This window comes from Danio rerio, chromosome 12 (assembly GCF_052040795.2).
Source record: "Danio rerio strain M-AB ecotype USA chromosome 12, GRCz13ab, whole genome shotgun sequence".
NCBI lineage: Eukaryota > Metazoa > Chordata > Actinopteri > Cypriniformes > Danionidae > Danio > Danio rerio.
In genome coordinates this window covers 11,754,668-11,782,331 of record NC_141032.1, presented here as the reverse complement: position 1 = coordinate 11,782,331, position 27,664 = coordinate 11,754,668, and the positions used below count along the sequence as shown (strand labels likewise).

Below are 27,664 nucleotides of genomic sequence, written 5' to 3'. Positions count from 1 at the left end.
GAGATGCAGCGAGCTGCAGTAATGGAGTGAGATGAGAGAGACAGATAGAGCAAACGTGTTAGAGGCAACACATCACATCTGTGAAGACAAACCATGAGGGGAGGAAAGAGCGAGAAAAAAAAAGGTGTTAAAGGGAAAAAAAGAAAGACAGGAAGCAGAAATGCCATCACACCCCTTCCATCAGCAGAGCATCTCTGCGGGGTGAGTGTTTGTAGTTTGATGAATAGAGCGGGTGGATGAAGTCGTACATAATGCTGATAGATCACCACAGGTTTCATTAGACCCAGAGCTAATCTGATCTCATTATATGACACACACACACACACACACACACACACACACACACACACACACACACACACACACATAACGCCATGGCATTATTTTCACTCCAATCTCTGCCAGCGCTCGGACCCTCATTGTATTCCTCTCTCAGGCCTCTGGAGATGTGGAATTAATTCCTAAATAAAAGTGGGCGATCTTAACGTGCCTACATTAGCCCCGATGACAGATTGGCACAGCGATCATAAGCCGCAAAACACAATTTAATGAAGTCATTAAAGAACTATTAGCCTGGCTGAACCATCACTCACGCACAAGCGCTACTGAGAGACCTGCAGCGAGCCAGAGAAAGAGAGATCCAGATTAGATTCACATACTTCCAATTTCCAGATAATTACACCAGATTTTACATCTCTAGCAAAAACAGAAAAATCCCAGCATATTTTTGGCAGAGAACTCCCGTCTGATATCAACAGCAGCAAAGTATGTCATATTTTAGCCTGTCATAAACACAGAGAGTCAGCCAGTGGATTAAACGAGTCAAGGGGCCTTATCATACACCCGGCGCAATGTGGCGCAAGGCGCGCCGCACTAGTCTTTTACTAGTTACAGCTTGGCGCAAGAGTCGTTTTGAAGCATTGCGCTACGCTGTTTAAATAGCAAATGCATTTGCGCTCATATGTGCGCCCATAGGTGTTCTGGTCTAAAAATGAAGGCGTTCTGAGGTGCACTGCTGGCAAGTTGCTATTTTGAGAAACTATAATAGATTTTTTAATAGACCAAAACAAACCTGGACTAAAGTCGAGTGCAGAGTTGCGCCTCGCTTACACAGTGCTTAATACACACAGGAAGATGTAGTATATGAAAAATAATTAAATATTAAGGATATATATATATATATATATATATATATATATATATATATATATATATATATATATATATATATATATATATATATATAAATATAAAATAAGAATATAGGATATAAATATAAAGGATTAAAGTATTACAAAACATATTATTTTATAGCCTACATAAATATGAAAAAACAGCTTTTATGCCTTTTTATCTCGGGAGGCTTTTTCAGTTCATTCATAACAATTTGCTTTTGTGTAATGTTATTATTATTAGCAGTATTATTTATTATATCCATATTTATATTTGTTTTAATAAAAACAAGCTTAGATTTGCCCACCTGCAGGTTTTAGACCATATGGGGCACAGCATGTGTTTTAGGATATAACTCAGTTTTTTGAGCACACTTCGTTATTATTGTTCATTTATTAGTTTGCTGGAAATTAAAACTGAATTTAAAAAAGTTTTGAAACAAACATTTGCGCTTAACAAACGAATTTAATTATTTATAGGCAAATTGATGTCTGTGCGTAAAGGTTTCCCTATCCACGAGAGCGAAAGTAAAAGAAGATAATTTATCTCTCATTCTCGCCCGGTAGATGCTCTGTTTAACGGTTTTCTGTTAAAAAAAAAAAAAAAAAAAAAAAAAAAAAACTGTTAACTGTGAACTGTTTGCTTGTGAAATGCTCAGTTTTTCCACTTACACTTACTTAACGTCATGTAAATAGCAAATGAGCTTATGGCGCGACACAAGGCTCTTAAAGGGAATGGGAGATGAGACTCTGATTGGTTTATTCTCAAAACACACCTATAACTCATTAAGAAAAATAAACTCAACCCTTTTAGACCATGCGCCACGGCGCAAAGCGGATTTTCCTGTCCTTAAATTTGCATTTAAGGATGCAGAATGCATTTAAAAATGCATTGTGACAAAAAATGCATTCTGACAAGCCCTGAAAGCGTTTGCGCCCTGCGTTTTGCGCATGGACCGTCAAAATAGAGCCCAAGAACATTATTTTTATAAACCATCTAAATGAATGCACAGTTGCGTATTATAATATATTTTACTTTACTATAATTGAATAATATTTTTTTCTCTTTCGCTATTTTTTTAACACTCACATTAGTCTTTTTTCTTTCTTATTTGTGTATGTATCAGAATTCTAGCTGGGTGTTTTGTTTTGTGTGTGTAAATGTATTATGTAATAATTTATTCATTTTCTTTTGAGCTTAGTCCCTTACTTAATCCGGGGTCGCCACAACGGAATGAACCGCCAACTTATCCAGCAGGTTTTTATGCAGCGGATGGCCTTCCAGCCGCAACCTATCTCTGGGAAACATCCATAGACACTCATTCACACTGATACACTACAGACAGTTTAGCCTACCAAATTCAGCTGTGCCGCATGTCTTTATGTCTTTGGACTGTGGGGGAAACCGGAGCACCCGGAGAAAACCCACGCGAACGCAGGGAGAACATGCAAACTTCACACAGAAATGCCAACTGACCCAGCCGAGGCTCGAACCAGCGATCTTCTTGCTGTGAGGCGACAGCACTACCTACTGCGCCACTGCGTCGCCATATATTATATAATCATCGTACAATTTTATTTATTGTTTATGTTATCTGCAATTTCTCCAGTACACTCTAAAACTATTATTGCTGTCAATTGTTTTAGTTTAGTGAAATGAACTATTTATCTAACTTCATCAAACTAACTAAAAATATTAAGCTAAACTTTGTATAGCAAAAAAAAAAAAAAAAACTGTTGAAACCTGATTAATTCATAAAAATTATTTAAAGTAACAAAGACATTTGTTTTCTTTTACAAGGTAAAGCTGCACGATATTGGCAAAAAAAAAAACAACAACAACATTGTGATAGTGACACACTCAAAAATATGTTTGCTGTTTTTTCAAACAACTTATTTTAACTGAGGTGAATTAACACAATTCTTTACGCTTTTGTGGGCACAACTGAACTGTTTTATGTTCAATCCACTTACGTTTGTAAAAACTAATTAGTTAACTTAATTCTTTCATGTTGTCCCAACACAAATCTATTGTGTGAAACCCAACATTTTTACAGTGTACAGTTGAAGTCAGAATTATTATCCCCCTGAATTATTAGCCCCCCTGTTTATGTTTTTCCCCAATTTCTGTTTGACAGAGAGATTTTTTCAACACATTTCTTAACATAATAGTTTAAATAACTCATCTCTAATTACTGATTTATTTTTATCTTTGCCATGATGACAGCAAATAATATTTGACTAGGTCTTTTTTAAGACACTTCTATACAGCTTAAAGTGACATTTAAAGCCTTTACTAGGTTAATTAGGTAAACTAGACAGGTTAGGGTAATTAGGCAAGTTATTGTAAAATGATGGTTTGTTCTGTAGACTATCAAAAAAAAAATATATATATATATCTTAAAGGGGCTAATAATTTTGTCCTTAAAATTGTGTTTAAAAAAAATTAAAAACTGCTTTTATACTTGACGAAATGAAACAAATAAGATTTTTTCCAGAAGAAAAAATATTATTAAACATACTGTGAAAATGTATTTGCTCTGTTAAACATCATTTGGGAAATATTAAAAAAAGAAAAAAGAATTCAAAGGGGGGCTAATAATTCTGACTTCAACTGTATATTGTGATCTCCAAAGCATATATTGTCCTCTTTAACAATCTACGACAGTTTGCGTTTATTGTTAAGTACGAAAGATGAATAAATCCATATTAATCAGTTCCTTAAAGTGGCGTCACGTCTTCAGTTTCGGGCGGTTTTGCACTTACACTACAAGCGTACCGAATCAAAGCCCAACCAAACTACGCTCTGGCACACCACTTCCAACCAGGGCAGGGTGGGCAAACTGAACCAGACTGAGCCTGATTCGGAGTACTAACGTGTTAAACGAACCAGGAAACGTGGGCACGGTTCGGATAGTATAGTGTGAGTACACACTGAGTTCATCATTTTAGATACAATGTCAAAAATGTTGGGTTCCACACAATCAATTTGTGTTAAGACAACATAAAGGAATTAAAGTAACTTATTAGTTCTTACAAATTTAGGTGGACTAAACATAAAACAGTTAGGTTGTGTTGTTACAGCTCATTTAAAATAAGTAGTTTAAACAAAGAGCGAACTTCATTTTTTTGAGTATAAATTGGTATGAATTTGTAGCGGTATGTATTTGCACAAAATATATTAAACACAATACAATAGAGTATATCATTTACTATATAGTAGTTATTATATGCAGAGTCAACATTTGAAGTGGTTCAGAACCTACTTAAAGTTGTCCTAAAATGATTAAACATCACACATTTTTGATCCAAATCAAATGTTGACAACTGTATATTCTCCGGGACATAATTCAGAGGCAGAAATCGAACAAATCAAATGTTAAATATCACTCTATAGTCTTCATCATATAAATAACCAAATACAATGAATGTTTATTATAGCTATAGATGTTTACTTCATGCTTTAAATGCTTACATAGATCACATAAAAAAAACGCATGCAGTAGATTAATATGTTTAACTTTGCCATGACTCCACAAATCGCATGTTCTTCAAAACTGTCCATCCTGTGATATATTAGGTGTGCATATTGCAATGTCGATGCTAAAAATTGACACTGTGTAATCTTATTCACCAGTATTACCAGCTTGATCTCACAAGGAAATGTATGTGGAGTTTTCTGTCTGTCTGGAAAGCTCTGTCCCTGAAAATGCTGGCAAGGTGATCAGAAATGTGATTATGCAAGTGTGCAACAGTTGTGTAGAATTTACTTAACATTTTCTTTCTGGTTGACCCGATCTTGTATAAATGTCTTTGTTCCAGCCTACACAACAAAAGATATTTGGAAGAATTTCAGTACCCAAACAGATCTTGTCATCTATTTACTGCCATATTAGAACAAATAAATACTATAAGAGTACAAAACGGGTGCTGAGATCTGTTGAATTACTGACATTCTGAACAGATTCATATGTTTGTTATACAGCCAACCCTGTCAATTGCTGACTGTTGAGTCTTTGCGTTGGTTTTGACAGGATAAATTACATTACAGCACACCTCATCACATATCCTGTCCTGCAGTGTTGTCTTCCAGTCTTCTACCAGTGTTTATGACCACATCCTCACATTACCATAGAAACAGCTGTAAAGGAGATCAGCAATAGAGAAAACTTTCAGTTTTCAGATAGAGAAAACTGAAAAGTATGTGCTTTTGATAATAATAGAACTACAGTAATCAGATTTAATTGCTGATTTGAAATATGTAATTGAATCGAGAGTTCAGCCAGTCGTTTTTAGTATTGCCCCATTCATTTAGATAGGGCTTTAGTGCTGGATGAAATACCCACAGGGGTTGCGAATATGGCTGAACAGACTTTCCTTGGAAGGGACTTTGTTTTGTGCTGCAGGCGCTGCTAAGTTTTTTAGCGCACACACAGAAAAAAAAAACTGGTAAGGAAGTCTCAACTAGACAACCAGCGGAGACACATTAACAGTTAAATGTGTCAAGATATTTTTAAATCCACCACGGTGTCCTGTTTATGTCTGAAGAAGATGAAGAAGGACTTCACGCTCACTGCATTCTTCTGAGATGTTAGAGTATCCTGCAGCTCTGTCTGTGTTTGTTTACAGAGCCACATATAGGTGTGGCATACATATTACTCCGATTTAACCCAGTTTTCAATCTAGACGCAGACATTTCTTGAAACTATGGGCCCTATCATACACAGAATATAGAGCAATAAACAAATATCTTTACGTATGAAAAACATTAAAGTATTAAAATGTAATAAAAGTTATTATTTTCTACATAAATATAAAAACCACCATGCTTTCTTCGTGTCGGGGGACTTTTTTCAGTTTATTCATGACCATTTGTATTTGTATAATGTAATTATTAGTAGCTGATTATTTATTAAATGCTTATTTATATTTGTTTTAATAAAAAACAAGTTTAGATTTGTCCACCTTTCAGATTTTGGAGACGTATGCATCACCAAATGGGGGATAAGAATAGGACGTGTTATAAGAACAGGACTAATCATTGAGCATTTATTTGTTTGCTGGAAATTAGAACTGAATTTAGAAATAGAAACAAACTAAATTAAATATGTAGGCTAATGGATGTCTTCAGTGGAGTGAGTTTCCATTATCCATGAAAGTAAATGAGTAAAGCAAAGAGTAAAGAAAAATAAAGAGAAAATAAAGAGGCCGAATGAAGGAGGCTCGTTCTTTATCCTCACACTGCAGATGGTATGTTTAACTGTTTTCTTGCTAGTAAAGCTTTCAGTTTTTCCACTTACAAAGTCTGCTATGTAAACAGCAAATGTGCCATGGCGTGACACAACTGACTCTTAAGAGGGTCGCACACCAGAAGCGCCACTCAGTGACGCACTGCTTCGCGGCACACAGCGCCATGCATTTCAGATTTCTAAAGGTTTCTATCAAGGTACACAAAAGTCAGCGGTTGTCCGTGGCGCCCAGCCACAACTCAGGACACTGTTCATATTTCTGCCTCGCCACAGAGCTCCATCTGAATAGTTTCATAAAAAATTAACATGCGAATGTGCGCGTCTGGTATGCGATACTGTGCGATACTATGCACCCGTGTCGGTGGTCGACGCACTTTAAGGGTGCTCTCACATCTGGAGTTTAGTTCATTTGATCCAGACCAAGGGCAATAAATGATACATTGTTGAATTTTCTGGCATCTTTAGGTCGTTTTCACACCACACTGCTGGCTTTGGTCCGAACCAGTTGAAAAGAACCAAGATGCAATCATCTGACAAAAGTTCAATTCAATTCAATTCAGCTTTATTTGTATAGTGCTTTTACAATGTAGATTGTGTCAAAGCAGCTTCAAATAAAAGGTCATAGTAACTGGAACAGGGTAGTTCAGTTTTTAGTGTTTAAGTTCAGTTCAGTTTAGCTCAGTTCAGTTTGGTTTAAAATCATTACTGAGAGTCCAAACACTGAAGAGCAAATTCATCGATGTGTAGCTTTACAGATCCTGAACCATGCAAGCTAGTGGCGACAGCAGAGAGGGAAAAAAAACTTCACCAATAGGAGAGTGTAGAAAAAAAACCTTGAAAAAAAAATCCACATCACTCATTGGCCAGATGTTATTGAACATAAACTGCTTATCGATAGGTCAGAATTCACATGTAGGAAAATGCCAATGAACTCCTGCAAGTACACGAACCGGCAGACACAAAATGTCACTTTTTACTATGCATCCCTGCTTTAGACAAACTAAACATTTCGAGAATAAACTGCGGCCACAGCTGGAAAACTGTTTTAATGCGTTGCACGTCACTTCAGGAGGAGGCGTGAATTAATTTAGCTAAACTGCAACATGGTCATCTTGCGGAAATATTACCTACGATCCATCAGGTAATGTTTCTCTCTCTCTCTCTCTCTTTCTCTCTCTCTCTCTCTGTTGGTAAAGCGCTGTCAATAAATATTTTTCCTCCATATCCCAAAATGCACAGTGGATTGGCCTACGAAGCTGGATTAGTCCAAAAGGCACAGTACTTTTTGCGGCTGGACCTGTTTTAATTTGGATCATATTCTCACCACAAACTAACTGCTCCAAGGTTCATTTGAAAGTGTACGGAGACCACCTCTTCAAGCAGGTCTCGGTACGCTTTCTTGGTCTGCTTTTAGTGTGCACTCGAGTACGATTGCTGCATTCACACCTACCCGAACAAACCACACCAAGAGGGAAAACGAACTCTAGTGCGATTCAACCGAAATAAATAAGACAGGTGTGAAAGCACCCTAAAGGGAATGGTAAATAAGACTCTGATTGGTTTAATGCACGTTATGCTCAAAACACACCCATAACCGCATCCGCCCTTAAAATAGCAAAAGTGGATTCGCACACGCTTTTGCATCATGCGCTTTAGACTTTGTGCCTAGATCGTTAAAAATAGAGCCCTATATGTTTATGAATGCAAATTTTAGCATTTGGAAAAGAAACAAGACATAGCCCTATTTAGTGGCTTTTTTTGTGTGATCTTTTACTCTCTGGATTTGCTAACGATGTGAACAAAAATTATATAAACACAAGAAAACAGATGCCAAATACACAGTTGTGTTTTATCTACTTAAAGGGCAAGTTCATTTACTCACCCTTTATCTGTTACAAACCAGTTTGAGTTTTGTTGTCCTGTTAAACAAAAAAGAAGATATTTTGAAGAATGTTGGAAACCTGTAACCCCTGACATCCACAGTATTTGTTTTTCCCACTATGGAAGATAATGGTTACCAATAGTAACATTCTTTAAAATATCTTCTTTTGTGTTCAACAGAACGAAAAAGTCAAACTGGTTTGGAACAAGTCATGGGTAACTAAATAACATCAGAATTTAAAAGATTTTTGGGTGAACTATCAACTAGAAAGTTGTATTCAAATGACTGCAAATTTTAAACAGATGCAAATTGCTTTATTTATTGATGTCTGATAAAGGTATTGGATATGTGAGTAATATTTTTATGCAAAACACTGTATGTGAGTAACAGTATGATTCACAGCGCAATGGGAAAGCAATTAAAACACCTTTGTTCTATTTTAAGCCAAATGTTTAGTCTTAAAAAAATCCATTAACAAATGTCAATACAAATTAAAATGTTTATAATAGAAATTTTGCTACAGTGTGAACCTTTTGGTTATTGCCCACATATGTCTGTTTAAGTGTGTGTGTTTGTTTGTGTGTGTGTGTGTGTGTGATGCTCTTGACAGGGATAATTTGAGAGGAGAAAATTAAAGCACTGGCAGATCGTCCATCACAAAGATGAAATTCAATGAAAAGATAAAAATGTCAATGTTTCCTCCCTGCGCTCCCACTCTCTCCACTCCTCTTTTTTTCCACGATCTCTTCACCTCCTCCTCAGCAGCGGCAGATGAGTTGTGAGTCTAATGCATTTGGAGCAGAGTGAACCCAGCGTGATGTGTTGGAAATCAATGTGTGTGTGTGTTTTATTACAGATGTTTTGTGCGTTCAAATGTATGCAGGAAGCCAAGTGTGAAAGTGCCGCTGTGCATCATTTTGTAAATGTACTACGAGTCAAGAGGTGTGAATTCATATGAACTCACATTAATGAAACGAGTGTGTGGTGTCACTGAGACTGATTTGATGGGTCATTTGCGCCGGCGACAACAAGCTTGCCATGATGCCTGCTGGAGGAGTGTGTATTGCTGTGAAACCCTGTGAGGCCTGTGCGCATGAATCTGTCAGACCCGGCAGTATCGTCAAACTTGACACACACATGATTACTGACGCAATTACAAAGTCCTGTCAAGAACAAACACAGACCGACCGCAAATCCATGAAGTGCATTCAGTTTATTTTGGGGAACTTTCAAATTCAAACACTGATCATTTTAAAATCTATTTAGTGCAATGGTATTTATGTAACACTTTAATAAGGTTGTAGTATAATAAAATAGTATTAGTTAATGCATATACTAATGTTAACTCGTAGTGCATTAACTAATGTAAACCACTATTAATTTTGTAGTTCATATTAACTCATAGAGCATTAACTAATGTAAACCAGTATAAATTTATAGTTTGTTAACTCATAGTGCATTACTAATGTAAACCAGTATGAATTTTATAGTTCATGTTAACTTAGTGCAGCAACTAATGTAAACCAGTATGAATTTTATAGTTCATGTTAACTTAGTGCAGCAACTAATGTAAACCAGTATGAATTTTATAGTTCATGTTAACTCATATAGTACATTAAGTAATGTAAACTAGTATGAATTTAAATTTTAACTATGATTAATATTAAAATAACAACAAATAATTATTGTTCATACTTAGTTTATGTTAGTAAATGCATGAACTATTGGAACCTTACTGTAAAGTGTGACCAATATTTATATATGTTTATATATCAATAACGAATTGGAGAAAAAAAAAACTAAATTACATCATGCAAAAGTTCATATTAAACTGCTTTATGAGCCATTTTAATGATAAATAGTACATTTAGAGATTAGTACAGTGGCCAATAGCTAAACGTACTGCAATTCAAGAAAGCACACGCAATTACAAAAAACACCAGCGAAGAGAAGATCTTCATCCGTTTGACAGTACACATGCTGCAAATCCTCACAATGCAAACACATTTTAAAAAAATACACTGCATTTTCCCACAACACAAACAAATTAATGAAACGTGCTGCATTTTCTCACAACACAAACCATTTATGAAATCGCACTGCATTTTCTCACAGCACAAACCATTTATGAAAACGCACTGCATTTTCTCACAGCACTTGCAAAAAGAAGGGAACACAACAGAAATGTTTCAAGGAGACCTAAAAACATGATAGATTCCGATCTGCTGTGAGTGTTGCTCAGTGAAGTTGTAGGTAATCTTTGAAAGGTGAGTGTTCTGTTTGTTTATTTTAATATCCCAATTCCCTTGTCTTTTATATTAGCCTTAAATTTTTATTCATTTGTTTGCATTGTAAAAAATTGTGCTTGTGATGTGAGGATTTGCAGCATGTGCACTGTCAAGCGGATGAAGACCTTTTCTCAATTTGCTGGCGTTTTTGTAAATGCACAGATTTTCTTAAACTGCAGCACGTTAAGCTCGCTCGGTCACCATTGATTAGAGATTAATAGATTAATTATCCAACTATATGTTAGTAAAACCTACATTGGGTTTTGGTTTACAGCAGAAACTAAATAATTTTGAGGGAGTTACAGATTATACACAATACTGACTGTTTTTGTTTTGTAATTCACAAATAAAAAAATTATTCAACATAAAAGTCTTAAATAAACTAATAATTTTGAACTAATTAATTAACTATACAGTCTTAAACATTCCCTTTATTTATGTATTATTAAGTAACTCAGAATTAATAGTTTCAATTAATTCTTATTTTTAGATTATCTTTTGTAAATTTGTGTGCTTTTGGTAAAAAAAATTTATAATTTTTTTTGTCGTTTATTTTGTAATTTAGTTGTTTGTAATGCAAGTTTTTTTTTTTTTTTTTGTAACTGTTTTTTCGGCTTTGTCCCTTATTTATCAGGGGTCACCACAGCGGAATGAACCACCAAATTATCTAGCTTATGTTTTACTTAGAGGATGCCTTTCCAGCTGCAACCCAGAATACACACAAACACTCTCAAATTCACACAAACACTCATACACTAAGGCCAATTTAGTTCATCCAATTCATCTATAGCGGATGTCTTTGGACTGTGGCGGAAACTGGATCACCCAGAGGAAACCCACATGAACACGGGAAGAACATGCAAACTCTTCACACAAAATGCCAACTGGTCCAGCCAGAACTTGAACCAGGCATTATACGTACATTATATATATATATACACACACAAAATAATAATGTAAAAATTAATGTAAAACACACACACACACACACACACACACACACACACACACACACACACACACACACACACACACACACACACACACACACACACACACACACACACACACACACACACACACACACACACACACAGCTAAGATCTGTCACCAAAGTGAATCTTACTGGTTCTTTCCTCTACCTCCATAAAACACACCATTTGTGTGCCTCTCTGCAGTGCAGATTCACATCCACTTGATAGTGAGAATGTGTCAGGAAGATTTCTAAACACACACAAATTCACAACTTTTCCTGGCGACCTGTTGGTGTGTGTTTGAGCGTGTATGTGTGTGTGCCTGTGTTTGTATTTTCTCACCTCTCCCAATTAACTTCTCAAGTCTGACAGCGCCTAGCAGTGTGGAGACGTGTGCTCGTATAGCCAGAGGGAGCCCCTGATTCTCTGTATGAGTGTGTTTACTCATAACTCTTACTATTTCATATCCATTTCATATTTTGGCAATGGTGCTACAGCTGTGAAGGGAGTAATTCTGATGCATCACTCACATTCTTTGGACATCCCCACTTCCAGGCACTTCTGCAGCCGGCAGTATTGACAGCGGTTGCGGGTGACTTTGTTGATGATGCAGTTCTTTTCTCGGTGGCACGTGTACACCATATTCTTCTGAATGCTTCGCCTGAAGAAACCCTGAACACAAACAACACCATGAAGACTGTGAGACTGGCTTCAAGACATGCCGCTGGTTGATAAAACAGTGTTACACACAGGCAGTGTTCATTTTGACAGCAAATTTAGATTTCATTTTGACTAAAATGCCATTTATATTTAGTCATATTTTAGAATTCGTTGGACTTAGTGGTTCAGCATTGGTTGATTAAATTCCTCCGAAGGCCAGAGGGCACTCTAGTGCAGAAAAAAACTGCAAGTATGCCACAATAAAGAGACACAGGAAATCAAGAGCAGATTTAACAAGAGATTTTCTAAACTATATGGAAATGGAAATCTGTGTTTTACTCACTATTAAAAAAGCAGCTAACGTGGATTCCACAAGGCACCTCAGCCAATCATGTAACAACATTAACGTCCCTGGTCAGCATTCACAGTTGACAGACCTACCTGATGCAGCATTCCCTGCCCTATCCTCTCTTAAAAATATATATATTTTTATTAGGGTCAATTACACATTTGATTTAACATAAACGTGTTGTTTAGTGCAAGCCATGTTGAAGATTCGCCTCTTGTCTGCTTCCTGGTGTTAGCATTAGTCATTACTCCTTTTCAGCTAATGATTTCCATCATCTGTTTACTTTGATTCAACTTCTTTTAAGGATTTAACATGACAAATAAACACATGACTATGCTTTATTTTACAGAATGATTCAGATATTTCAAAATCTCAGCTGACATTATGTGTTTAAAGTAAACACACGTTATCACATGTGGTATTTTCATGAGCTTTCAGGTGTAAAAACAACTGAGCTGTAGGTCACAAAGAAGTGATGCAAACACCTTTTAAACCATAGAATGATTACCTTGGATTTCAGGATCGCGTCCATGATTTTTTTTGTGTACTATATGGCTGTGTGTATCAAAGGTTCAAGAAAAAGTACTTTTAAAAAATGTTTTAAGAGATTTGTGTGTGTTGAGCATCCGTTAAGACAATGTTAAGCCACACATGAAGCATTTTTTTAAAAAAGTCTGAGGTAGACTTGAACCAAAAGAGGGGGGTTTCATGGCCCTTTAAATACTGCTCCATCTGAAAGCAGGTGCTGGAGATTTACTGCTGATTACAGAGCCAACTTTACTCTACAAAATGTGAATGAAAATCACTTTCGGTTAATCAAGTGGAAAAAACTGTATTGCAATCACATAAAAATGCTATATGACGTGTAGCATTGTGCTCTTTAACATGAGCAGCTCAGTATAACAGTGTTTTAATGTCTTGGAGTGGCTCGGTTCCCTAAAAATTAAGTAAACAAAGAAGATAATATTACCCTGTGGTTTGGTGTCCCACCAAAAAAAATAAAAAATAAATAAAAAAATAATGTTGGTTTGACATGTATAAGCAAATAAAACAAAACGATAACACCATTGTTTATGTTCCACTTCTCATTTTTAACAAGTGGCTTATTAACTGCCTATTATTAAGGCAAGTGACATTTAAAGGCTTAACTAGGTTAATTAGGTTAACTAGGCAGGTTAGGGTAAATAGGCAAGTTATTGTATAACGATGGTTTGTTCTGTAGACTATCGGGGAAAAATTAGCTTGAAGGGGCTAATGATTTTGACCTTAAAATGGCTTTTAAAAACTTTAAACTGGTTTTATTCTAGCCGAAATAAAAAAAATAAGACTTTCTTCAGAAGAAAAAACAGTATCAGACATACTGTAAAAATTTAATTGCTCTGTTAAACCTCATTTGGGAAATATTTAAGAAAGAAAAAAAAATCTAAATGAGAATAATAATTCTGACTTCAACTGTATAATGTACATAGACTGCATGATCTTATTCTACATCTCTAATCATATTTAATATCTAAATCCTACTACTACCTTAACAAACTTTAAATTAGAAGGCAAAAGTCATAGCTAATGGCTTATTAATACAGTGAATTGTACCTTAAAATAAAACGACCAACAAAACTTACATTAAAAGGTCCATAAAGAGACTTCTAAAGTAATACAATTCCTCTGAAGAGACACAACTACTTTAAAAATGTACCATTATTTAGACACCTGTTCACACATAAGCACTGATCAGTGCACATAGCTCATAAAATGTGGCATTTTCTTCAGTTAAAATTAGAGTATTATGAGCTATCATTTCAGTTATGGCTTAGAGTGTATGCTTTGTGTGTATCTTTATGAAGCATATTACATTTGATTGTGTGCACAAAGTTATTTACCTCTTATGTAGAAACTTCTTATATAAGTGCTGAGGCACAGTTGCATATTGATTTTGCTGTCTTCAGTAGTTTGTTTTTGTTTTTTGAAATATCATCCCACTCCAGTATTGCCACCATGTGGACCAATTATTAGCACAAAAATGATTTACATTACATGTGTAGACCACTAAAGATGAAACTTAGCAAAAAAAAAAAAAAAAAAAAAGAAGAAGAAGAAGAAGAAGAAAAAAAAAAAAACGAGGACACATGCAGGCAGGTTAATTCAGCCAGCTTGCTGAAGGTAATCCCTTAATGGTTTTAACATTCATACGTCTCATCCAGACCTATTGATTCCTGTGTGCTCTACACATGAGAAAGGTTAGCAATCTGTCTCACACTGTGAGAAAAAGAGGGCATTTAAAAGAGCAATCCCTTTATAACAGTATCTAAAGTAAAGAAGGGTCAGGACAGCAAACTGGTTGAATAGGATGATTCTATTTCATTTCACCACACGGTCCAGGTGTTTTTAAACCTGTAGCTTCATAATATAAAAAAGTAAAAATTTATAGTTAATTGGAAGCATTAAAGTTATAGTTATTACTTTAACTATAAAAAGTTAAAGTTATATTATAGTTAATTAAAGTATTTTAATGCTTTCAAAAGTTGATTTTAATAATTTCTGTACTAACAGTAAAAGCCAGGCTCACAGGCTCACAGGCTCATGTGAAATATGCAAAAATGCACTTCAACATACGTTTGAGTGCAGTTTCTAAAAAAAAAAATATAAAAAAAATTTTTATAGTGTATTTTTACACTAATGATACTATTGACAAATAAAATATATTGTTGTGCAGTTCTTTGCACAACACCAAAAATACCTTGTAATTGAATACATTTGCCTCACCAATTTAACTCAATACAGACAATTTTTGGTGTGGTCAGTTTGCTCGATAGCTCTCTTTGTATGGTGTTGTCCTTGGGAACTTCCGATGAAGTGTGGTTCCACAAAGGATAACTAAAAACTAGTAAAACTACGTTGCCTCTGATGTTCACTTTTAAAAACACTATTGGTGGGGATTAGCAAAGGGTTCAGGTCAATGGTTTGCTGGGTGATCTGCAGTGTTGGGCAAATTACTTCAAAAATGTAGTGAGCTAAGCTATTAGCTACTCTACATAAAATGTAGCTTAACTACACTAAACTTTACCCTCTGGGAAATGTAGCAAGTTAAGCCAAAAACTACTTGGCAAAAGTAGCCTAGCTACATCTAAGCCATTTTTTGCAATTTATTTTTAAATAAAAGCAACTTGAATCCAACTCAATCTTAACTAAGTGCTTAATAAAAATGCCAATGAAACATATGAGGCATAATTTTTTAGTTACTGCAATTTTTACTGCAAATAAATACGCTATACTAAACAGAAACAAAATGTAGTATATAACAGCAAAAGCATAAACTATAATAAAACCAAGTGTCACCCATTTAAAATACTATAGTAATTTATCGTAAAGGGAAATATTTAGGAATAAGCATTGTATTGTATATATATTTACAACACTTTATTAATGAATTACACTACATAATGTAGTATCAACTATATTTATATTAATTCATTCATTTTCTTGTCGGCATAGTCCCTTTATTAATCTGGGGTTGCCAAATAAATTAAACATAAATTTAAAAATACCACAGCAAATTAATTTGAGTAAAAATATTGTTGTCGACCACCGTAAAACAGGAAGAAGAAAAAAATCATCATTCTGGCCACCGTATGGATTTACTTTCATAGGCTAGACACCGGCCTCACAGCTCCATGAATGTCAGTGCTGTTAATTATTGATCCGCTACTTATAAAAGCTATTGAATTTACAAAGTAGCGACGCTACCGCCACGCTACTGGGAAATGTAGTTAAGCTAGTAGCATCTCTGCTTGTAACTCTGCTGATCTGTATGACATGTCCTGTTTTCTCGTGAACAGGTACGAAAAAGATGTGTATCTGAAACGTACAAGATAATGTACCCCAAAAAAAAACATCTGTAATTTTCAAAAGTGTAGAGAGTGCCCTCTAGAGGATCTGCAATCTGCAACATGCATTGAAACGTACCTGGAGCTTTTTGCTAATGCAGTGTTTATATCCAATTATAAACTGTTGTCCCAGTTATCCTGTGACAATCTGATTGTGCATAACAAAAACAATAACACTGGCTGACATAATACTGAAGCTCTTTTTTATAACTATAAGTGTTGACTTCTCTCTCTTAAGATCAAATGTAGATTTGACTGTACCGCTTTGATTTAATAAACATTCAGGACTTGTAGTCAATTACAATTAAGATTGAAGGTGATTTTTTTTTAACAAATAATCATGTATCTTTATACAATGCATTAAAAAGCAGTAGCAGCATTGGCATTCAACATCTCTAAATGTTTTTAAGCAGAGTACTTAGCAAAGGTAGTATTGATACTTCTAGTTCACTTTTGGGCTACTTTGGTGCTGTTTGAAGTTAAATCTAGTGTCTTACCTTGCAGCCCTCACAGGCACTGACGCCATAGTGGTACCCTGAAGATTTGTCCTGACACACAAAGCAGGGCTTGTAGATGCGAGGAGGAGGGGGTGGAGAGGGTGGGCTCGGGACGATCTCTTCTGAACTCGTACTCTGGGTCTCAATAGCTGTTAAAGAAACAGGGTAATGGGTGTCAATGAGGTGACAATATTCTTTATGTGTCCACATTACTGGAATTCCTAACTTCAATATGAAACCTTAAACAAATTATCAATTTTATACAAGATAGAATTTTTGATACTACAGATATAAATATTGATAAATATTGACACAGCCTTAATGAAAATTACTAATTCATTTCTTCATTTGCTGTGTTAAAACCTCAAGCATGGCACGGATTTTTACCAGTGGACTGTGTTCTAATAAATTTAGCTACTCTGTGTTAGAATTGAGAAGTAACTACTAGGCTAACTACTTGTGTAAGTTCAAATGTGTCGATAAATCACAAACAAATGAGCATTTTACAACCGATAGGTGCTTAAAATTACAAAAATTAATAGAACGTAACAACTATACAGATAAAAACAGAGTTTAACTTTTCTCAGATAATACCAAGCTGGATTTTGTATTTTGTTGTTGATTAATGTTTAAAAAAAAAAAGAAAATATATAAAACAACAGCAGTTTAAAGGGATAGTTCACCCCAAAATGTAAATGTATGCACTAAAGTATGCACTACAAACATCTTGTCACATAACTGTGTATTCAAATGCATGAAATCACATAAGACCACAGCTAATCGTCAGGAGCTGCATGTGTAATAATAACAACTAGTTGTGAATGTGTCTTTCTACTCTCAAAGTGATCCACCGACCTCCATGATATGGGCACCAGAGGGCAATGGTTTCAGCTAAAATCTCCTTTACGTTTTTATGGTCTGTTTGACATTGTTTTCTAGTACATTTCTGGACTTTGAACAATCCCCGGACTTTTGCTGTCTATGGAGGACCAGAGAGCTCTCGGATTTCATCCAAAAATATCTTTATTTGTGTTCTGAAGTTGAACAAAGGTCTCTGGTGATTGGATCAACATGAGGGTGAGTAATTAATAACATAATTTTCAATAAAAAACTTTTATAAAATGTTTTGCTCAATAATCACTTAGACATAACTGACTTTGTTTTTAAAAAGAGCTATTTTGATGTTACTTGACATGAGCCTATCCACTGAAGCACAAGCACATGCACAGAAGTCAGCATTTGTGCACTGAGAAAAAGAGAAGCACAAACAGCATGCGAGTACTGCACAAGTTACTGTCAGATTTAAAGGCCGCATTTACACTGCACTGTTTAAGTGACTCAATACCGATTTTTTTCTCCCATGTGGCACAGATCGGATAAGGCCCATGTACGTGTAAGCAGGAAAAAAAATCACATAGATTCCGATTTACTCAAATCAGATTCAGGCCTTTTTCATATGTGGAAATTTATCCCATAGGAATCGGATCTGTGCTCTTGTGTCTGCAGTGTAAGCAGGTAGATCGGATTTTCACGTGTCAATGCGAGTCGCAAGTCATTAAAAACCATAGCAAATGACGTTAAGCCTGACGCTTTAATTTCAGTACAGACTTCAGCAGAGCCCTAAACCATAAATCTCATACACAAGGACTAAATACGCTTTTATATTATCACATAGCACACATATTTAAGCATGTTAACGAGAGAGAGAGAGAGAGAGAGAGAGAGAGAGAGCATGAGAGCGCAACTTCCGCCGCGTAACCATAAACTAATATAAAACTGTTGCATACATCACATACATAAATCATGCACGTAACATTTAGGTGCCTACTGCTTTAAAATGTCCAAGATTAAAATAAGATGGTCAAATGAGAGCTTTTCTGTCATAAACTATTGTCAATAAATTAAAGCCAGTCAACAGATTAAATACAGAAATGGAGAAAAGAGTGCTCTTTAATCATCAGCCCGCCCGCTACTTTTTCCTGCGTCTTTGCTGTGTGCAGTGTAAATGCAGGCAATCAGATGCGAGTCACTTTTAAAAGATGATGTAAGCAGGTCAGCAAAAAAATCAGATACAATCACAAAATCAGAATTGACCATCAAGATCTGCAATGTAAATGCAGCCAAAATGAATACTCCTTTAAGGTTCTAAGGTTAAGATGTTGAGTTTTACAATTTTTGATTGCATTCAGCCGATCTCTAGGACTGGCAGAAGCACTTTTAGCTTAGCTTAGCATAAATCACTAAATCAAATTTGAATATTAGCATTTCACTAAAAAAATACAGGACAGTCTAAGGCCCTGTCCACAAGATCACAGGTTTCCTCTACATGGATTGGCTGTTTGTCCACACGAAAACAAAGTATGGTGTTACAGTACTAAAACTACAATACTACAACCAGAATTTATATGAAATGTAATCAAGCTTAGCAAACAGTTTTGGAGAATTTGTTGTTCCCTATTCAAACAGAATCTCCAAGCATACTGTACGAGAGGTGTTTCTAAGATGGCCACTGAGTGAAATGACTTGCCTTAAAAGGACTTTGAGTGTATGGTTTCAAATATTTTAGAATCAAACAATTCTTAACCAACATTTTTCAAGACTTTTGTCAAACTGCACATGGCTCTTTGAAAGTCTCAGCACGGGCCTGGTGTGCAGGTATAGTGTGTCCACGGTCATATTTGGGTGATATAAACCCAATAAGTCTCTTTTTTCCTTAATTTCCTGATTTTAAAATAGGATCCAAATCCCTCCCATTTTGAGGCCAACGTGAGGAGTGCAATTTCCCTGCAAACCGAATTGATTGACAGACGCGTATTAACATGTTTCCGTAGTAACATGTATAATCATAACAAGACAGGAAGTGCACAAAGCAACTGGGATTAAAATTTTTTTTCAGCACTCTGTGATCATCAATCATCATCAAATGTGATCAAGAATGAGTTTTAAACATTTTTATAAGTTTAAAAAGTTGAAAATGTTTTTAAAATCAAGCATGTTTGTAATAAATACAATAAAATTGCTAGGTAATTCAACCACAGCCGCAGAGTATCAGTACAATTATAAAAGAAGTTGCTTCAATCCTGGTGTGTAGACTTAAACCAGGTTTACTTTGTACATTAACATAACAGATGTTCATACAGCAGTGGATATTAACGTGCATCCTGTCACATTTGCCACACAAAAACAATGCAAAGCTAAACGTGTGTGTGTGCACAAGTGTGTGCGCTAAAGGCATTGTGTGTGACTCATTGTTGCAGAAAGGCTTAAAATAACTCCACAACAAATATATCAAATAACAGTTGGGAAAGTTCTTATTGTAGTAAAGGATATCTGCTTTATTTCTGTCTGTCACTGTGCTGTTTATCTACGTGAAGACTACAGCTCTGATAGGCATGTTGAAACGATGGGCGGGGAGAACCAGCTCATTTGCATTAAAGGCATAGGCAACAAAAACAGCTACATTGTCATAACAGCTCAAACTTCCCAGATTTAAAAAGGTATAATAAATACTCTGATGGCTATTTTGAGTTTGAGCTGAAACTTTACTGACACCTTCTGGAGACACAAAAGACTTGTATTAAATCTTGAAAAAGGAGTAAAATGAGTACGCTTTAATACACCCTTTTTTCCTCCAATGTCAGGTACATGTTCATTTCTGAATACAATTTTATAGATACTTCAAATGTTGACTAAAGTACAGATTGTTATTTATGTAGGATGCGTCTGTGAGCCTGATCACCATGCCATCACAGAGAAGCGCTGTGAGATTGGGAACAGCACAACAGAGATCAAAGACAGAGCTGTCCTGAAGGAGATCCTCTGGGAACTGCGCTTCTGTCAAAGACACACAGATGATCTGAGCTCTCTCTGAAGAAACACGTGTTACGCACTTGTGCTGATGATAATTAGCCAGCCATCACACATCACAACAACAGATAAACATTGTTAAACACTGTTCAAACCACTGACGGGAAGGTGAACAGACACAACTGGCTTGGATTCTTGACGCTTTTGATATTGCTCCTGCAACAACCACCATAGTTTCTTTTTTAATCAACTAGTTTAAATTTAAGTGTTATAATAATAATATAATAATAATAATAATAATAATAATAATAATAATAATAATAATAATAATAATAATAATAATAATAATTGTAATGATCATCAAAATATTTATTCCGTTCATTAATCAATCGGGCAGCACGGTGGTTTAGTGGTTCGCAGTGTTTCTGTGTGGAGTTTGCATGTTTTCCCCATGTTTGCGTGCATTTCCTCAAGGTGCACCGATTTCCCCCACAGTCCAAAGACTTGCGCTATAGGTGAATTGAATAGGCTAAATTGTCCGTAGTGTATGTGTGAGAATGTGAGAGTGTATGGGTGTTTCCCATTACTAGGTTGTGGCTGGAAGGGTATAAAACATATGTCCTGCATAAAACATATGCTGGATAAGTTGGCGGTTCATTCCGCTATGGCGACCCCTGATAAATAAAGGGACAAATCCGAAAGAAAATAAATGAATGATTTCGATAAAAAAAAAAAAAATCACATTCAGTTGATAATCATTATGATTAAAATATTTAATATTAATAACTAAACTTAATTAATTACTATAACTAATAACTATTAATACCTGCCATTTTTCTTTTATCAAACTATACTAATAATAATAATAATAATATCAATAATAAAATAATACTTTAATAAAGTATATATCATTAATTATTCATATTATTATGATGATGATGATTATTATTGCACAAAATTATTTAACAGTAATACCAGTAGTAGTAATATGTTTGTCTTTGATAAAGTATATAAAGTTGATTGTATTATGATTATTATAATTATTATTATAATAATAATAATAATAATAATAATAATAATAATAATAATAATAATAATAATAATAATAATTATTATTATTATTATTATTATTATTATTATTATATACTAAATTATTTAGCTGTAACAACAATAATAATATATAATTATTTTTTATTAATTATCGGAAATATTTAAATTGTTTATTTATTAATAGATTTGAAAACAATTTAACAATGGCATTGGCTGTTAATATAATTTATGATCTATGAATATATGTTTAAAAATACTAATAAAATAATAATACTAATAATAGCGGCCATTTTTATTTTATTTTATATTATTATTATTGTTTATTATTATGTTTTTTAAATTGTTTTAAATTATTATTAAAATTCTTCTTCTTCTTCTTCTTCTTCTTATTATTATTATTAGTAGTAGTAGTAGTAGGTTTTTCTGTAATAACATGGTGTTTATCATTTTATTTGTACTAGTTGTATCTTAATACATGGTTTAATCTTTTATTATTATTAAAAATACTATTTTTATTATTGTGTTTTTAGTTACATATACATGGTGTTATTTATTATTATTATTTAATCTTATTATATTATTATTATTATTATTATTATTAAAATAATTATTTATACTATTATGTTTATCTCTAATGACATATACATGGTATTAATCCTTTTTATTATAATTAGTTGTATCTTAATACATGAGTTTATATATTTATTATTATTATTATTATTATTATTATTGTTGTTGTTGTTATTGTTATTATTATTATTATTATTATTATTATTATTATTATTATTATTATTATTATTATTATTATTATTGTTAATTACTATTACCACAACCACTACAACACAAATAACAAATTTCAGTAAACCAGAAAAAAAAAGATCTGAATTTTTAGGGCTGCGCTAAATTAAATGTAAATTAATACAGTATACCAGTATTGCAACATAATATAACATAATATATACATATCCTACTACCTACTACATATTCCTATACTGGCAATGTCAGTCCACAAATGTCACATAACAGGACACAATGCGTACATTTCTGTGTTTACAGAAAATGTGGAGAGGCTATCTGAGGTGAAAGTATGAGCTTGCTTCTCGGGCTGGTTTGACCGTGTGTGTGTGTCTGTGTGTGTCCCAGCTGTAGCAGAGGGCAACTCAACTTGTGAGCTGAAGTTAAATTTAGAACTCTTATTTACACACCACTGCTGTCGGCCCCGGCGGGCACATCACACATACAGAACGACTGCAGACACATATCTGAAACAGCATCCATACACACAGAAACACACTCTCTGTCAATGTGCATGTTCCCGCCTGTCTATCTGCGGGCAGGAAGCACTCAGACAGACGTCCTGGAACAGACTGACGGTATGAAAGGCTGACTCAGCCGCGGACATGGAGAGAATTCAGGAAGGAATTGGAGAGAATGGAGGAGAAAAATCAAACAAACCAAAGCTAAAACATGTGGCTATGACTGCCAAGATAAGCACACACGGCATGGCCACAACGCTGGACAAAACAACTAGGATGTAAGAAGAGGTAAAGGCATATGGTTAGATTCGAGCGGATAAATGTGTGTCTAAAACACCCATGCGGAAGAAAAGAAAGGCTTTGAGTCCATGCTAAATTGTTTATGACATGAGCTAGCTAGATCAAAGTCTAAGAATGCATGTGTTTGATGAACGTCTCCTTTCAAAACAGCAAGCATTAATTCATAATTGAAGGTGCTGTGTGTACGTTTTTGACTCTTCTAAAGCATAAACATACCATAATATGTCTGCAGATATTTAAGAAACATGCTAAGAGAACATTCCTGTTTATCTGAAAAACAATGCTGACGTCTGCATTTCGAAGCTGCTTTGAAAATAAGTTTTCCATGCCGGAACACTGTCTTATATTTGTTTTTTTTTAACCCGCCCAATGCCAGCTAACCCAATTATAATTCAGCACTCTGGGAAACCTTGTTGGAAAACCACATATTCCATTCATTGAGTCAGGAAGGCTCTCAAAGCATGCCTCCGTGACCCGAAATGTGACCTCTTTTGGACTGTAGCAGACTCCGAAATGAGACGCAGATTCAGAGTTCCACATGAGGTTATTAATTAGCAAATAATATTAATATTACGACATTAGGTGAGCAGATTACATTGTAACCTTGTGTCCTAACAGCACGCTACATGACGAGATTTGCAGTGATATGCAATTGGGCTGTTTGCATCAGACAAAACATGACAGAAATTCAAATTCAGCCAATCAGAAGCACATAAAATGCACCCACTCACGAAATGATAAGGTTTATAATCTAAGTAATACATACCAAAGCTCTTTAACATTATTAAATACATGCCGAATCACTGTTGTGTGTTGGTTTGCACTGAGACCTAAAGTCCAATTTCAAATGTTTTTTTTTTTATTATTGGTTTATTGAGGTGAACTGCTGCTGCTTTCAATAGTTTGGCAATAAATGTCATGTAAAGTGGCATTCAAACTCAAATTATTAGCATTTAACACTGAATAAAGCGCATGAGTTTTACCTGAGGAGATCAGTTTATCTTGTTGTTCACCTGTGAGAAATAAAAGCCATTTCTAGTCTATCGATTCAAGGTGTTGGTTAGAACAAATACTCCTTTTAATGTGGAAAATATTCCTTCTAATGGGTGCCGTTGTGTTTATAGAGAACACGATTTCAATCAGCCTTTAGGCTTGATAGTCTCGCTGTTGGTTGTCAATCTGGCAACTGTGCTTACATTTGTTTTGATCCATGAATGCAATACCTAGTTAGACAACTGGGTGTCAAACTTACATAAGGCACCTTTAAGCTTTGGTCACAACAGAGAGGTTTCGGGTAAATTATGCAAAGCTCTGAGTGTTCTAGACCTTTTTAGGTGGGTATACTGTATACTGTAGCTAAGTAATCTGCAGATGATCTCCGCAGAGTTTTTAGCCCATCATTAAGCGAGTCTTTTTATTTAATAATGTAAATGTGTGTAAATATTTATTCAGCTGTTATATTAATGTCAAGAATGCTTTTGAATAATATGCAAATTTGTATTTGATTTATTTAAAATACGGTTTGTAAATTTATATTTTCTGTCTTTTAGCAGATATATAAGGAACTTGCTTATAGAAATGGATCCGATTAAAGTTGCGTTGTAAACCTTAAATAAAAGCTAAAAAGTTATTATTTTGATTTGTTTTTGAATTTTGAATTTTGTGCAGAAATAGCAAAAAAAAAAAAAAAAAATGCCTGCAGAATATGTAGACTTCTGTCTGTCATTTTAGTCACCTTAAAACAGGGGTTTCAAACTGCCTTTGAAATTGACCCAAATCCTCCCTGAGATTGACCCACCACCTACTGGAGATTTTAGATACTACATTACATATGTGTGTATATATATATATATATATATATATATATATATATATATATATATATATATATATATATATATATATATATATATATATATATATATATATATACCAACAAGAAAATGAATTTATGAATATATATATATATATATATATATATATATATATATATATATATATATATATATATACATACCAACAAGAAAATGAATTTATGAATATATATATATATATATATATATATATATATATATATATATATATATATATATATATATATATATATATATATATATATATATATATATATATACACACACACACACACATGGGTTAGTTATACTTTCGGTTTCTCTCAGGATATGTATGCAAGAGTTATGTATGCAGTTGATTTCTGTGGCTGATTAAAATTTCAGAAACAATGATGTAAATGTATGTACACAAACCTATTAATATTCTATACAGGTTGTATAACAAATTTGCAAATTGGTCTTATATCATAGATTTAGCTTTTTTGTGTTTTTACGATTTGTATAAGAAAAAACTACAGTATGTACATTACTCATGTGCTTAAGGCACTTCACTGCCTTCCTATTAGTTTTAGAGTAAATTAAGATTTTGGTCATTACATATAGAGCTCTGCAAGGTCAAGCACCCCTGTATATTCAGGATCTTTTACGCAGTTACTCATGCAGCCGGTCTCTGAGGTCTTCTGGTAAAGACCTGCCATTCCCAGAACTTGTCTTAAGACTAAAGGTGACTGTGCTTTCTTTGTGGTCCCCCTGGCTCTGGAACTCTCTCCTTATAGCACTGGGAACTCTGGGATCAGTTGAACTTTTTAAAAAGCATTTAAAGACGCACCTTTTTTGGTCAAACTTTTAATTAAAGGTATTAGTGTTTCTGTATTTGGATTTTTAATTGTTTTTAATATGTTTTAACATGTTTTCTTTCATTGTCATGTGTTCTTTTAGTTGTTTTCTCTTATTGTTAAGCACTTTGTGACTCAATGTCTGGGAAAGTTGCAATATAAATAAAACCTTACTTACGTACTTACTTATTTACTTACTTACTAGTAAAATTGTGTTGTCAAGCTGGTTGAAGTGAACTTGTTCATGTTAAGTGAATGTGAATAAAAGATTTTTATTAAAATATTTTGAATAAAAGATCCACTTTGTTAAAGTTTTACAAAAAGAAAGACAAGGTTTGCACTTTCTTCTTGTGCTTGAATATTAAAATGCCTTTTTTTGTATGACACTTTAACTTTATTACACAGAACAGCTCTTTCATCGGTCTCCAGAACACTTGTGTTTGTTTCAAATGTCAAAATAAAAGCAAGGCATTTTGTTAAAACACAAGCCAGCTATTAGCTAGTCTTGAGTTTGATCAAGTGGTTTTCAGTTAATCACTAGCTGATGATAACTAATATAATAAATCAGATCATTTTTCCCATTCTTCTCTAGGCTTTCCAGCAGTTTACAGATAGTCTTGCCTGATCTCATGCACCGGCACAACTTGACACGTCAGTCATTCAAGCAAACAGAACAATGTTTTGACAGCACCACAGAGCCAGTGTTTTCACTTTTCAGAAAGTCAACCTGTGCACAGCCAGAAACATACTTCAGAAGACATGAATGCCGAGCATTATACTGTAGAAATGTTACAAATGCCATGAATCAAAACTCTGGAGTACATACATTAGATTATAATTAAATATTAGGCATTATGCACTGAAAAAAACATTCCAGCAGATATAATAGAAGCAAGGTAAAAGTTTTTAGGTGGTATCTAAAACAAAATGACCAAGCCAACATTTTTTTGTTTTTTGTTTTTAAAAGATGTCTAATAGATGTCTAAACTTAGTCGTCTTGGCTAAAACAAGGCTAAATTTGGGCTGTCAGTAAAAATCTAATAGAACTCTAAGAATAGGCCAAAGCTAGTTATCAAATAAAGAGAAATGAATGACTACACACTAGTCCAGATTTGGGCTATTCTATGTCTATTAGATTTTCACTAACAGTCCAAGTTTAGCCTTGTTTTAGCCAGACTGTCTATGTTTAGATGCCTACTAGACGTCTATTAAACACAAAATAGTTTGCTGGCTATGCTATCCATTTACTTTGATTGTGAATCAGGCATGACAGTTATGATGCATAAAATAAAATAATATAAATTATAAATAAAATAATATTAAATAATAAATTAAATTAAATTAAAAATAATAGCGGTTCATTTCGCTGTGGTGAACCCTGACAAAAAGGGGACTAAGCCGACAAATAATGAGAGAATTAAAACAAAATAAAATCATAAATAATAAAATGTAAAAATAATATATAAAAAAAATAAAACTATAAACTAAATTTAATTTAGTTTAAAAATGTAACTAATAAAACATATAGAATGAAGAAAATATATTAAATATTAGTATTTTATTTATCTTCTTTGTTATTATTATTATTATTATTATTATTATTATTA

The 27,664-nt window shown here is 34.1% G+C and overlaps 2 protein-coding genes and 1 long non-coding RNA gene across 8 annotated transcripts in view; 1 reads left to right on the top strand and 2 right to left on the bottom strand.

Annotated features, from left to right (window-relative positions):
• The window catches only part of get4 (guided entry of tail-anchored proteins factor 4), a 707,996-nt gene that overhangs the window by 268,988 nt on the left and 411,344 nt on the right, over positions 1-27,664 (top strand). The gene's annotated exons all lie outside the window — the stretch shown is intronic.
• The window catches only part of raraa (retinoic acid receptor, alpha a), a 333,795-nt gene that overhangs the window by 16,269 nt on the left and 289,862 nt on the right, over positions 1-27,664 (bottom strand). For all 5 annotated transcript variants that reach the window (XR_015503272.1, XR_015503273.1, XM_087274661.1 and 2 more), the window contains 2 exon segments: positions 16,956-17,104; positions 12,096-12,237 (listed from right to left, as the gene is read on the bottom strand). Coding sequence is in view for 3 of the 5 variants with exons in the window: in XM_087274661.1 (XP_087130787.1) it covers positions 12,096-12,237; positions 16,956-17,104 (291 nt within the window). In the remaining 2 variants the exon portion in view is untranslated.
• LOC147841296 (uncharacterized) lies at positions 3,387-8,391 on the bottom strand. Of its 2 annotated transcripts, none has more exons than XR_015503919.1 (4): positions 8,108-8,391; positions 7,255-7,867; positions 6,042-6,951; positions 3,387-3,786 (listed from the first exon to the last, which is right to left on the bottom strand). It is a non-coding gene; the product is annotated as an uncharacterized LOC147841296 (long non-coding RNA). The 2 variants fall into 2 exon arrangements; XR_015503918.1 differs by having other exon boundaries at positions 3,387-4,499; positions 4,596-6,951; positions 8,108-8,345.